At 41.0% G+C, this 13246-nt stretch overlaps 1 protein-coding gene across 1 annotated transcript; it reads left to right on the top strand.

The window, feature by feature from the left end:
• The first annotated feature begins 200 nt into the window (after positions 1-200).
• On the top strand, positions 201-13242 carry LOC122178723 (epidermal retinol dehydrogenase 2-like). Its single transcript, XM_042869067.1, has 7 exons — positions 201-349; positions 3064-3407; positions 8077-8208; positions 9197-9296; positions 10342-10486; positions 11043-11168; positions 11662-13242. Exons 2-7 carry the CDS (start codon positions 3087-3089, stop codon positions 11753-11755), a joined length of 918 nt encoding a protein of 305 aa, XP_042725001.1. The 5' UTR covers positions 201-349; positions 3064-3086; the 3' UTR covers positions 11756-13242.
• Positions 13243-13246: the final 4 nt, after the last annotated feature.

Here is a 13246-nt window from a genome sequence, read left to right as displayed (position 1 = left end):
CAGCCGCCGTCTCACAGAATGCCGCCCCTTCCTCACGCAAACTCCGCCTGACGAGCTCCCCAGGATCCCACACAGCCCCACCGCTGTGCGCGAGGCACGGAAGACCAGACTAGCCCTGCCCAGCCTTCCACGGGCTCCGACCCGGCCGGACCCGCTCCCCCCACCGCCGACCCGCGGCCCTTCCGGCCCGCCCCCCGGTATCCGGTCAGCCCCGCTCCGGGGAGGGCTGCGGTATAAAGGCCGGGATCGGCCCGCAGTCCCGTTCTCCATGTCGCGCTTCCTTCGCGGTACGCGGCCTCTCTGTTCCCTCAGGCGGAGTTGCCTTCGTTCTTCGGTCCGACAAGCGGAGGTACCCGGGGTGCTGTGGGGGGACGCTGGCGGGGGAGCACCCATGGGTGCCGGGCTCCTAGGGGTAGGCGGTGCTCAGCGTGGGGAGGGGGTGGCGAGCCGCTCCCCGCTTGCTGCTCCGAGCCGTTTGTGGGCTGGAGTCCGGTGTTAGACGGTGGACAGGGGCGGATGGGAGGCTCAGGGTAGCGCGGAATCTTCCAGGGAAGGCATTGCCTGCCAGGTGCCTCGTCTCGGCTCACGGCACCGCTGCGTGTGCCGGGATTTCCTGCCCTCTGGATGCAGTGAGTGAATGCGTACCTGCCGGCATCTGCTCAGGTGGTTGTACCATCAGTTTTTTTAACGCTTTCTCTATTAGCGGTGTATTGGAGCAACATACGGTAAAGGCAGTTTATTTAAAAAAAAAAAAAAAAAAAAAAAAAAAATGGAGGCTGATTTTTTTTTTACGCATTCTGATAGTGATATGACGGGGGGAATGGCTTTTAATTACAAGAGGGGAAACTCAGGTTAGATAGTAAGAAGAAATCCTTTACACAGTGAGACCCTGGCACAGCTGCCCTGAGAAGCTGTGGTGTCCCATCCCTGGAGATACTCAAGGCCAGGCTGGATGGAGTCCTGCATAGCTGAGTTGGTGGAGAGCAGCCCTGACTACGGCAGGACTGGATGGGCTTCCCTTCCAACTCAAGCTGCTCCATGATAGTAGTCCCAGTTCGGTCCTTGCAGCTTGTGGGCACTGGTAGTCTGCAGGGGCTGCTCAGCTGACAGCATCAGCACCTGCACATACAAGTCTGTTTTGGAAACTCTCTGTGGCTGGAAAGCAATTTGACTGATAAGCTGTTGTGAAACCTCTTGAGACTTTGCTACTGCATAGAAGCCCTTCGTACTTATGTGGGGGGGAGGCAGAGAAGTATTAAAAGCAATGTGTGTCACCAGAATGACTGGTGAGGAAATGCAGGAATCTGCTTGTCCTATGTGTGCCAAAGGTATCTATAGCTCATTCACCTGTAAATCTATTCCAACTTACGTGCTCCTATTTACTGCTGTCAGACCAGCCCTGTGCTGTGAGTTGGCAGAACAGGGCTGTGGGCCAGGCACGGGTAGGCTAAGGGAGGCACAGCAGAGGGAAGTGGTAAGCATCTCAGTGAGGGGTGTGGAGTTTGACAACCCCTATACCTAAACCAATTCTACTTCCCCAAGAGAAAACAAGTTCTCCTCTGAGCTCTAGCATGTCTCTGCCCTGTATAAGCCTGATACCTGATCATATCGCTTACTAAATTGCTGACACACTCTGGTTTTAGGAACTGGTTTTAGATCAAACAGAATATTATATTCAGAAGGCTGTTACCTCCCTTGTGTTTTCTATAGGGATTAAGGACTCTTTTGCAGCTCTCTGTAACATTCGTATGTGTTCTGGAGATACCAATCTCCTTTCATGCCAATGAAGTATGTTACTGTTCACCCTTCTAAATTAACTTGGTGAAGTTAAACTCTGTAGCTGCATCTGCTTTGAAGGCTTCCTACGTCTGTTTTAGACACAGCAAATAAACTGTAATGAAAAAATATGTTATTTTTGATACCTGTGAAGTTTAGTAACACCTCTCCCATCTAGTTCTACCTTAGCTCAGATCTGTCATAGCTCTACAAATGTGAATGTCTACTGCAGGTAAAATCATTGCAGTATCTATGAAAATATTGTGCTGTAAAAAATACTTAAATCAGTTTTACTACCCTACCTTTTCTGTGCGAGAACTTCTGTGTATACTTTGCACCGTTTGAAAGGGAATTAGGAAGAGAAAACCCAACATGTCCTTCAGAAAGACGGAACTTGTTTCCTGACCCTCTTTGCTTTTTGATGTTTTTCTGTTACCAAAATTGGTATGGAAACCATGTCCTAATGCTTGCACTGTAAAGCCTTCTGAACTAACTCACTCTCATCTTGCAGTTGTCTGTTCCTTCACAGCTATTGAGATGTTTGTCATGTACCAAAACTTGATGCTCCTGACAATGTAAATTAAAATGCTACACTTTGCAGACTTTGCTCAGAGCTGCAGAGATATAAGTAACTTATCTCTAGGCAATTGTCAAACATGAGTATGTACCTAGATACCAGCGATAATAAAGATGTGATTGAATCAGGCACTTAGTGCTAAAAGTTGAAGTGTAAGCACTGCTAAGCTGTACCTTTAGCTCAAAAAGAAAGTACTAATCTTTTGCACCATAACTAAGTCAAAGATAAAAGCCTGCCTCGACCAAGGGTGTGCTTCTTGCGTAGCATTCATATGCTGGGGAATGGACTTAAATGCCTGCTCAGAGTTACTGTGGTAAGTATGGACTGTGTAGGTACACACATACTTGTGATTCAAGCCTGTTGATTTCTAATTGCCATGCATTTTGGCTTCAGATGTAGCAAAGGGCAACTGTTGCCTTTTTTTAAGGTGTCTATATTCTGTTGGAGCGGAGGTGGAAAGCCATGATGTGAAGGGCGGAGAATTTTCAAAGCAAGTATTTCTTCCCTCTCCCAAATCACAAATCTCTTCTTGCATTTCTGGAAGAGAATAGGAACGCCCTCAAGATAATATAGAAACAGAGTAGGTGAGTCAGACATGCAGACATAAGGCCATGTACTCTCTAGGCTGCTTCTGAGTTCAAAATACTTAGAATAGATTGGAAAATGCTTTTCTGTTTGGAATTGTTCATGTTTGCATTATTTTCAATCAGATATCAGAAAAAATAGCCTCAAGATGAACTTCTTCCTGGAGCTGCTCAAAGTCATTGGACTTTCAACATATTACATGCTGGAATCACTGGTGTTTTTGTTTGTGCCTAAACGTAAGAAGAATGTGAGTGGCGAAATAGTATTAATAACAGGAGCAGGAAGTGGAATTGGAAGACTCTTATCCTTAAAGTTTGCCAAACTTGGAGCCACACTGGTTCTTTGGGACATTAATCAAGACGGACTCCAGGAGACGTGCAGATTGGCTGAAGAAAATGGAGCAGTAAGAATTCATTCTTACATCTGTGACTGCAGCAAAAGGCAGGAAGTCTACAGAGTAGCAGATCAGGTAAAGTATCTCACTTGCAGCTTTGACACTATTCTGAGGTGTTGGTGATCTATGATACACTTTAGCCATGTCAAGTCGAGAAAATGTTTCATTTGACTTACTACATATACTACCTGTTTTAAGAATACTGGTTCTTAAGAGTTGACTTTCGTACCTTTGTCCTTTAAAAATAAAAAGAGCTGGTTCTCTTTCAATGACAAATTTCAGCTGAGTGGCTTTGCATTTGTGCAGCACTTGCTGGTGAAGTACATAGAGACAACTTACTGAAATTAAAGCAGTATTTCAAGTTCTAGAAACATTTTACAAAAAGTAAACCCTGAAGATTGTACCTTGTGAGAAGGATTAATGACTTTGGTCAACTTAGGCTAGATCCCTAGCTGTGAATAGACTTTTGCAAGTGCACGTGAACAGAATTAATAAATAGAACTTGAAGGCTTTGTTAGGATGCTTTCTAAAGAGCTTTGTAAATACGGCTTGTGGCTAGATATCTTGGGCAGGACTTGTAGAAGTGCCAAAAGCTAGAACTCCCTAACAGTTTCCATTATAACCTGCTCTCATTTGCTTAAAATGTTGCTAAACTTAAGTGCAGTTCTAAGGACCTGAGGGCTGATGCTTCAGTACCATGGAGAAAAGCAGCAGAAGAACCTTTCTGGACAAGCAGAGGATGTAGCTACGTGTGTAGAATAGATTGAGGATGATAAAAATGGGGAGATGGGAGCAAGGAGGTGGTAAAGGGGTCTTGTAACCATACAGTGCAGGATTGCTCACTTTACAATATTCTGTCAGAAGTTCACTAACAGCTGAACCACAGGGAAGAAAACAGACTCCCACCACTGTTGTTTTAGATACAGCATGTCCTCCTAATGTAGAACCACACTCAAAGTGTTCTTATTAGCAGCAAGACCTTAGTATTAATCAGTGCTTGATGCTGCTGTTCATTTAGTACTGCGTAGTAGATCCTAGCTCAGTGTGCTTCCTCAGTTTTTGCAAGATGAGGCAGAACTGTTCCACTGTTTTTTTTTTTTTTTTTTTTTTTTTTTTTTTTTTTTTTTTTCCCTCTCCTGTGGTTCAGCTACACACATAGTAGCTTGGAGAGGTGCAAGATGATCGTGAAATAAATTCATGCAGGCAGTATGGAACGTTGTTTTGCATGGTGTATTTCCTGGAATCTCAATGTCAAAATGAAATGCAACTGATCCTTAACTACCTGCTCTGGGTACTTCATCAGCCACACAGAAATCAGAGAACATTTCAGTAGGAAGAAAAACAAAAAGTGCTGGGTGTGTGATGTCCTTATGAATTTCCTGTACCAACAAAGACAGCTTTTGGTGCTGAGAGCTACGGCTTAAGATGTGTTCAAAGTGTCCCTGTTGCACCACCACCCCCAAAAGGAATTTGGCCTTCTCTGACTTAACTCCTTTACTTAGAGTTTAGCTTAACATTAGGCATTTGGGGCTTTGAAAGAGGGAAGTAACTTTTATGGGCTTTTGATCTCCTATTTGGGAGGAAACAGCCTTTTTCTCAGTATGAGATTATGAATTGCATATGGGCTCACACTTGCTTCAAGATCCTCTTGTGTGTTACTGCTTTGCTTATGCTCTATTTTGATTTTTGTTGTTACTGATTGCTTGTCAACGTGACTGTTTTTACTTTTGTATGAACCTTCTTTGCTTTTGCTCCCCTGCACAGCAGAAGCAAGTTTCTCAGTGATGTTTTCTGCTCCCAAATACACATCCAGTGAACTTTTCCCACCTTGTAGGAAGTTATGGGAGATGGTCTTTGTCCATGGAAGGCAGGCACTTTGGGATGCTCTCTGTGGTTCACAGAAATACAGCCAAGTGTCTATATGTAAAGTTATAAATGAAATACAGCAACAAACAGGAAAGGGTGCTCATGCTTGATAAAGATGCTTAACCAGGTCAGCAGTTTGCATAATTTTCAGCTTACCTAGGCCTAAAACAAACACCTGAAGTATCCTTTCCTGCTCTGCATAATGGAGAGGCTTATAATTCTGGAAAGATGATATTCCCTGCCCCATTAATTAGAATACTCAGTAGAGGTGTCCTGTTCTGAGAGAAGAATGTGGGAGCCTGGTCTGAGTGTCCTGGCTCTCTGTCTTGTGTGGGGTAGCTGTGAGGAGGGAACCAGAACAGCCAGGTGTGTGAGCAAGGAGCTGTTAGTCTAGTTAGCAGTTGTTGAACAGCTGAAGTGTATGGGTTGCATCAAGGCACTCAAGTCTGCTTTGAATGCTATCCGAAGTGTGAATGTATTTTGGAAAGCTTGGTAGAGACAGCTGTTCTTAAACAGGAATAAAGGAAGAGGTCGCTTAGGTTTTTTACCCCTAGTAAGAAATCCATTGAGACTGTTATTTGCTGCCTTCTCACAGTATTTTCATCTTCACCTTATGGGAATGCCCCAGGTACCACCTTATGAACATCCCCCAGCTCTGTCCATGCTTTTGCATGCGAAAGCAGCATGACTGCTCATTCAGGTATTTATTTGCCCCAAAGGGTAGGCCGGGGGAGTGAGTCTGTGCTTCCAGGTTTGCAAAGATCATCAGATGTGAGGCAGTGCTACTGCATCATTTGCCAGTGATTCCGGGTCTCTCTGAGTTCCCACAGTTGTTAACTTGTGATGGGGCTGTGTGCTCCTGTTAGTGACTAGACCAACTTGTCCAAGGCTGCATGCAGAGATTATGTAGCCCTGCTCCAGGAATACTTGAATTGTTACCTGATGACCCTCTGGGAGGAGTATGACTGAGGTAGAAGGAGGGCTTTGGCTTATAGAGTGAAATAAAAGCTATTCCATATAATCCTAAGAAGACTGCTTTTTTTTTTTTTTTTTTTTTTTTTTTTTTTTAAATCTATGCCTTTTAACAAACATGGAAATAGTCAAATAAGTGCAGAGACAACAAGGTTGTTAAGGGGATAAGCATTACATTTAAACCCTTGCTCTCAGGCAAGCTATCCTGTGTGGTCTCCTCATGCTCTGTTCAGTTGCTGTATTTGTACAGCATAGGACATCTCATTGAGAAATGAGTTTTCTATGATCTGGAACTCAATGGCCGGGGACATAAGAAGAAGGTGCTTTTCCTAAGCTACTCACCAGCGGAGTTTTACCACTTGATCTGGAAGCTACAAATTAAACAAAAATAGGGAACTTGCCTCCTGTTTCCTGGATAGCAGAGATGAATGAACGATACTTGAAATACCACACTAAATATTTTAATTCTCCTTCTATGAAAACTGGTACAACACCTTGATGATCTCAGCTGGCCTGTAGCTGTACTGTCAGGTTAGTAGACTCTCATTCTGGAGCTGAAATGAGAACTATGCTTCCACTTACTGAGCTAAATTATTTTTTAGCCAACTAATTTTCTGGAACCATTTCAAAAGGTTTCTGGCTCAGTGTTACAATCAAAGCAAATATTCTACAAACAAACTGCTTGTCGTGTGCTGCCCCAGAAGGCTTTTGAGGCTTTTGCATTCTGTGAAAGCATGTGTTTTTCACTCCTCCACCTAAACTGTAGATACACAAATAAAAAATAATAATAATAATAATAGAATAAACACCTTCATTTGGTAAGAGAAACTGTTAAATTCCTGACCTATGAAATTGCTTGAAGCAGTCAAGCTATTTGAATAAAGGAAAAGGCTGTAATATGGAAAATAATTTTATAAGCTGTCTTTCTCACTGCTTATGCACATATGGGATATTTCTAATGAAAAATGACTTTGCCCATTCTAACCCTAATGTGCTGAGGGAGAGAACTCTGATCCTCAAGAAGGGTGCAAGGAGGTCTGGTTTAATAGGAAAGCTTTTGTTGTGTACAAGTGAAGGTATGGCTAGTGGAGAAGCTGCAATCTAATACTTGCAATTGCATAACACTGGCATTCAGAAGAAATGGAACCTGTGCTAAACAGCACAGTGAGCTTTGAAATGTCTGAAATACCATGATGCAATTAAGTAGCTGCTGTCCTGTACAATGGTAAAGATAAAATCCTGGATTGTTTGGACACGGGCAACTTGTGTTACCAGCAAGTAACCCTCTTTTCCTTCTCTTCACTAGAAGACCAGTGGTGTGAAAGCTAGTTTCAATTCTGAAGCCGTATGGCAGCACTGCTTCTGAATACAAGTAACTCTGGAATATGTAAGAGGATTTGAGTATAGAGCAAATCTCACAAGTGAGGTTAGTTTTAGCTATTAGTTCAGCTATTATGGCCCTCATGTAGGTTTTGGTGGACTGATTCCGTTTACTTGGCATGAGGACTTGCATACTGTGCTTGCAGCATGGTACAGAAATAGTCCTAAATACAGAATTGCCTGTTGGTTTTGAGATGGGTTTAATGTAGGAAAGTACTTATATTAGTAAAGGTCTCTGTAGTAGGGATTTATCTGGAACAGTCACAGTGAGAACTGTAGTTCTCTGAAAGCAGACACCTACATGGAGCCATGAGCTGCTGGGCTCCAAAGTCCAGGGGTGAGCTCAGGCCTAAATAGGCATCAAGTGGGAAAGTGTAGGAACCCATAGTATTTGGATCTGTAACAAGCACAATACATTCAGCTTGGTTGAGATGTGTGACATTTCTATTTCTTATATTCTTATGTATAAAATTCAGAAAGCGTGTTTTATATTTATTGCATAATAACTCAAGACTTTTTGTTGTAGGTTAAGAAAGAAGTTGGTGATGTCAGCATCCTAGTCAACAATGCTGGCATTGTCACTGGAAGGAGCTTTATTGAATCGCCAGATTCACTTGTGGAAAAAACTATGGAAGTGAACACAATGGCACACTTTTGGGTAATGCTGTTCTTGTACATACATACACACATAAACATCCTATCCTCCTGACATGTTTTCAGTATTAATTTTGCCATTTGGAATTGAGTAAAATATGCAGAAGTTGAGCCAGAAATGATACAAGAAATTATTTTCTATGCCTTGGAGTATGTGAAATAAAGGGTGAGGAATGGATCTTTTAGGAACTTCTAGGTAGCTAAATGGGAGAAAAACTGCTTAGTATTTAGAAATGCTTTTAAGAACTGAAGTTTGTCATTCTGTTAAATTCTTAAGCTAAGCAGATACTATATCTCTCAATATTCATTGATGTGAAACAGGTCCAGTTTAGAAGTTGCTGCTCTAGCAACAGAAGTGTTGAATTCTGTTGTTGTTTTAGTTACTTTGTGGTTATGATAGTTATTGTAAGGAATACTACATGTCCAGTCAGTGTTCTTACACTAAATAAGTGGGGCTTTTGTCCAAAATGAACAACTTAATGTGCTTTTCCTCCTTTCAGGGCAGAAGGGCCATCTATGCTGTGTTCTTACCATAAAGAATTGTAAATGAGACATTAAAACATGCTTCAGTTTCTTCATAAATAAATTTAACCACAAAGATTAAGTAAACTTAAAAGGAAGATGTGAAATTCAAACTTTTGCCATTTTACAAAATTTTGTATTGAGTCTTCAGTCTTCATTTGAAACAAAATAGTGCTGAGCTTTAAGGTAAAAGCAGTTTTACAGCTAGCTGAAGATGCGTTTTTTGCTTTCAGCAAGTTGTCATCTGTCTACAGTGTTGAGAAAATGGGACTGGTTGGACATGGAACATCCCAGCTTAGTTTAGTGTTCAAACAACAAATTCCTATTTTTTTTTCCCTCTCTTGTATAATAGGCAGGAAGTTCTCACTAAAAGTGCAGGCAGAATTTCTCTACAAATAACACCTTTGGAATATTATAGCAAGTACTTCACTTACTAAAATGTTTCATTGCAACTCTGACTTACGTTGCAGACTTATAAAGCCTTCCTTCCAGCAATGATAGCCTCTAACCACGGACACTTGGTTAGCATTGCAAGCACAGCAGGACTGATTGGAGTCAACCGTCTTGCAGGTAGGGTATTAAAGCTGATGTCTGTTTAGTTAAACCAATTAGTTTGATTTAAGCCCAGCAGTCTACACTCATGAAAGAAGTCCTAACTTTGAGTCTCTGGGTTGCTGTATATAAAGTAAAGCAAACAGTGATACTTTCAAACCAGCTGACCTTAGACATTTTGTTGAAAAAGTTTTCCGGATGCTCAGCAGTGCTGTGAAACAGGCTTTTCTAGCAAGGCAGTAAGAGGATCCAGGAGCTTCATATGGAACTTTGAAAACTGAGAACTTGTATGTTATTGAAATTGACCTACAGACATTTGGTAGCTTAGAGGCAACTTTCTTTGCAGATATGTTCTCAAGCTATGCAGCGTCCTGTATTGACTTCCCAACTCAAACTGTTACTAAAATCCAATGTAGTACAGTGGTAGTTGCACAGTATCTCATTTTGCATTCTCTTCTCCATTCACTGAGGAGAACCTACTCAGTGTTGAGATTACAGCAGACTCAGAAGGAATTCCTGCAAAGTGCATGCAAATGAGGGGAAGGAAAATGAAATACGTGGCATAAAAGAAATCTAGCTTCAAGATAGTGATAATGAAAACAAATAGAGCTGCAAGCTGAAAACACTTTGGAGAGTCTTGAAATTCTAGGTTTGAGACTGAAGAAACCGATTTAATGAAGTTATGTTTTCATGCCGGTCCTTATCATCTGCTGTTAGCAGATTAGTGACTAGGAAGGTGATACACACAGAGATGTGATGAGAAACCCTCTGTCTGCCAGTCCATACCAACAGCTGATTTAGAAGAGGGAAAGTAAAAGAATGAGTCGCATCAAAAGCAAGTTTTATTAGTAGCCTATGAAATTGCTTCTTACTCTGTTGTGTTACAGGATAGTAATTTCCTGGGAGTAGCACACGTACATCGTATCAATACCGTTCTGCAGTGCTGCTGTTTGTTTACTTACTAAAGCACAGAGTTGTCCCTGTTCTCTGTCAAAAACTGGGACTCGCTTTTTTAGTAAGGTTTCATAAATTAACTGCAATTACTGTTCTATTTGTTTTACAGATTACTGTGCAAGTAAGTTTGCGGCCGTCGGTTTTGCAGAGTCCATTAGTTACGAGATGAAAGTTCTGGGAAAGACTGGTGTTAAAACCACAACTGTGTGTCCTTACTTCATAAACACAGGGATGTTCGATGGCTGCAGTACCAAGTAAGCTTCTGTGATGTTGTTATGCAATTTGAACGTGTGGTCTTGTTTCTTTTATGACACTTAGAAGCTAGACTTTGCCCTGCTTGTGTTGTTTCAGGGCCTCTCAAGGATGATATGCTATCTAGTGACTAGGCAGTGTATGTGGCAAAGCTTTCAGTACTTCAATATTCATTTAAGCTGAAGCATAAAACGTAATTGATGTCCCTTCCCCTGTTTCATTCCTTTGTGGAAGTCAAATGCTTCAGTTGTCCTATCTGGTTTCCTTCATTCACCTCCTGAAGTCACTGGCATAGCTTTGCTCAGTACACTTATAAAAACACAAAATTCAGGAGCCAAATAAAAGGCTAGAGTGTCTTAATACATGGCTCTCTCTTGTGAGGGAGACAAAGGAAAAGTAACAACCACCCCTTTCCCTCTTTAGGCTAATATAAAAAAGGTTTGCTGCTTCATATGATTTATGGTATTTCTCTTTTAATTATCTGCAAGAATTGATACCTTCTTGAATAAAATGTCAATCTAAAGAAATCTGTATTAAAATAAACATCCTCCCTTCTAGGTGGCCGTTTCTGCTCCCCATTTTAGACCCAGACTATGTGGCTGAAAAGATAATGACTGCTATTCGACGAGACCAAGAAATTTTGGTACTACCACGCAATTTGTATTTCTTCTTTGCTTTGAAATAGTAAGTTGTGTTCTTCCTTCTTTACCTCTCTTTTTTTCTATCTAAGCTGAAAATGTTTTGACTAAAAACACCAACTAGACTACTCCTGTGCAGTGTGAATGCTCATTCAGTTTTCCACATTTCTGGAGTTTTCTTAGTTTCTAGGGGTTGGTTCTACACAAAACAATGTCAGAAATGTGTGACTGGCTTGCTGCCTCTGCTGGGGTGCAGTGTTACTGTGGGCTGTAGAAACTGGGCCTGCTCCTAAGGAAAGGCATCACTGGAATCTTTGGCCCAGCATTAGGGCATGTCTGTCTCTTGCAAGCCAGGCTGGTGAACTGATTTAAGGTAATGACTAAGGCAGCAAAATGAGTGTAACCTGTATTTTGTGAGCACTGGTGGAACTATGTAAGAGATTATAATTTCTTTGCAAGTATTAGCCATGTGAAGTGACTTCTGTGATTTCTGTATAAAGTACAAAAATCTTCTGAGATCTGTTTCTTCTACCTTGCAGTATCCTACCAGTGAAAGTAGGCGTTCTCCTTGCGGACTTTGCTGGAGCCCTCCATTTCATGGATAGCTTCAAAGGCCGCACGAAGAAGGACTGAAAATTGCACAAAACTCAGCAACTGAAAAGCAGACTTTGTTAAAGGTAGTGGTGGGAAAGGTCTGCTTCTCTAGCAGCTGTGAACTTAAGGTGCCTCACTTCTACTTAATAACATTTCTAAGGAAATTGATTTTAATTAGCTCTTAATCAACAGCTTTCACGTGAGCTTTTTTTATCCAATGCACTGATTTCTTTTTCCCTCATTATGGAAGTAGGAAAATTGAAATGCATTCCTTTGGTAATATCTGTTATAATGCCTTAAATATCATTCTGCTTCACAAACCAATAATTAGCAGTTTGAGGGGAGATAATCTCAGGACTCACAGGTGTGTCTATGGATGTCATGGGGAACAAAAGAATGTAAATGACATTTGTGCTGCTAATTGACTTCTTGTCTAATTTATTTTAAAAGCTAATACTATGCCTGCAACTTTGCAATGAAATCTTTATATCTTATGAGTGCAATATTTTAGGAACAATTTTAACTTTTCATCTCCTATGTAGAGCTTGTAGCTACAAAGCATAATACTACCAGTAGAGATGGGATGTCAAACATCTTGCCAAGCAAGACAACAGAAATACCTTTGCTACTAAAACCAAAGGTAATACATGGTGTAATTAGGGCTTCTCCTGGGACTGTTTCAGAAAGGAATGATGCTGTGTGAATAGTGAATAGGTTCACTAGAACTACAGCTTGAGTAACAGCAGAATGTTTTGCTCCTGAATTGGGAAGCAGGCTGTCTTCTATCTACAGAGACTTGTTTTATTTGCCTTTTCTCTTAGGACTATTCTCAGGTATGCTGTGGAGGAGGCCTTGTCCTTTTTGACAATGACCACTTAGAGGCTCCCTCCAACCTGACTTTCATTAAACCCTCACAAAAAAAAAAAAGGAAGATTATATATTATGCTATTTATATATATGCTGGTTAAACCAATCTCATATCACAGTATTTCACTGGCAATTGGCAATGCCTACAAACTAAGACTATATATGCTTTAGCATGAAATTAACTGCAGACAGCATGGAGAAAAGGGTGATTGGGGGTTGGACTCAATGATCTCTAAAGGTTCCTTCCAACCTCTACAATTCTGTGATTTAAAATCTGTAATTTTTTTTAAAAAAAAGAGTTGTTTTTTCCCATGATGGCCTAGAAACTATTGTCATTTTCCCTGCTTATACAATTAATGATGTTTTCACTGATTGAGAAGAGTTTAAGTTGAACTATTTTGCTAATGATGAGCAAGAAACAAGAATGTTAGAAGTAGCTTTACAGTTATGATGGATAACTGAGAGGTAGAATTCAGACTGATGAAGAAAAAAATTTGTTTCTACTGTTCTCTCAGATCTTCTTTCAGAAACTCTGCTCAGTTTGCAGCTCAATTCAGGAAGTTGAAGTTATCAGAAAATATATACCTGTAAATTCTGTGATGCGTACCTGTAAATGCTGTGATAGCTCTGCTTGCTAGTAATAAAGTCAATCACCAATATACC

The sequence above is a fragment of the Lagopus leucura genome, unplaced genomic scaffold, assembly GCF_019238085.1.
Source record: "Lagopus leucura isolate 7727_CA_CO unplaced genomic scaffold, USGS_WTPT01 Super-Scaffold_100002, whole genome shotgun sequence".
NCBI classification, from domain to species: Eukaryota; Metazoa; Chordata; class Aves; order Galliformes; family Phasianidae; genus Lagopus; species Lagopus leucura.
The sequence above is the reverse complement of the archived record's forward strand: the minus strand, read 5'-3'. Positions and strand labels throughout refer to the sequence as shown.

Excerpts from the sequence above, each read along its gene's own strand:
- LOC122178723 (XM_042869067.1), top strand. The coding sequence starts at position 3,087 with ATGAACTTCTTCCTGGAGCTGCTCAAAGTCATTGGACTTTCAACATAT. Across the intron at positions 3,408-8,076 it reads TCTACAGAGTAGCAGATCAG|GTTAAGAAAGAAGTTGGTGA; the intron begins GTAAAGTATCTC and ends TTTTTGTTGTAG. Across the intron at positions 9,297-10,341 it reads TGGAGTCAACCGTCTTGCAG|ATTACTGTGCAAGTAAGTTT; the intron begins GTAGGGTATTAA and ends TTTGTTTTACAG.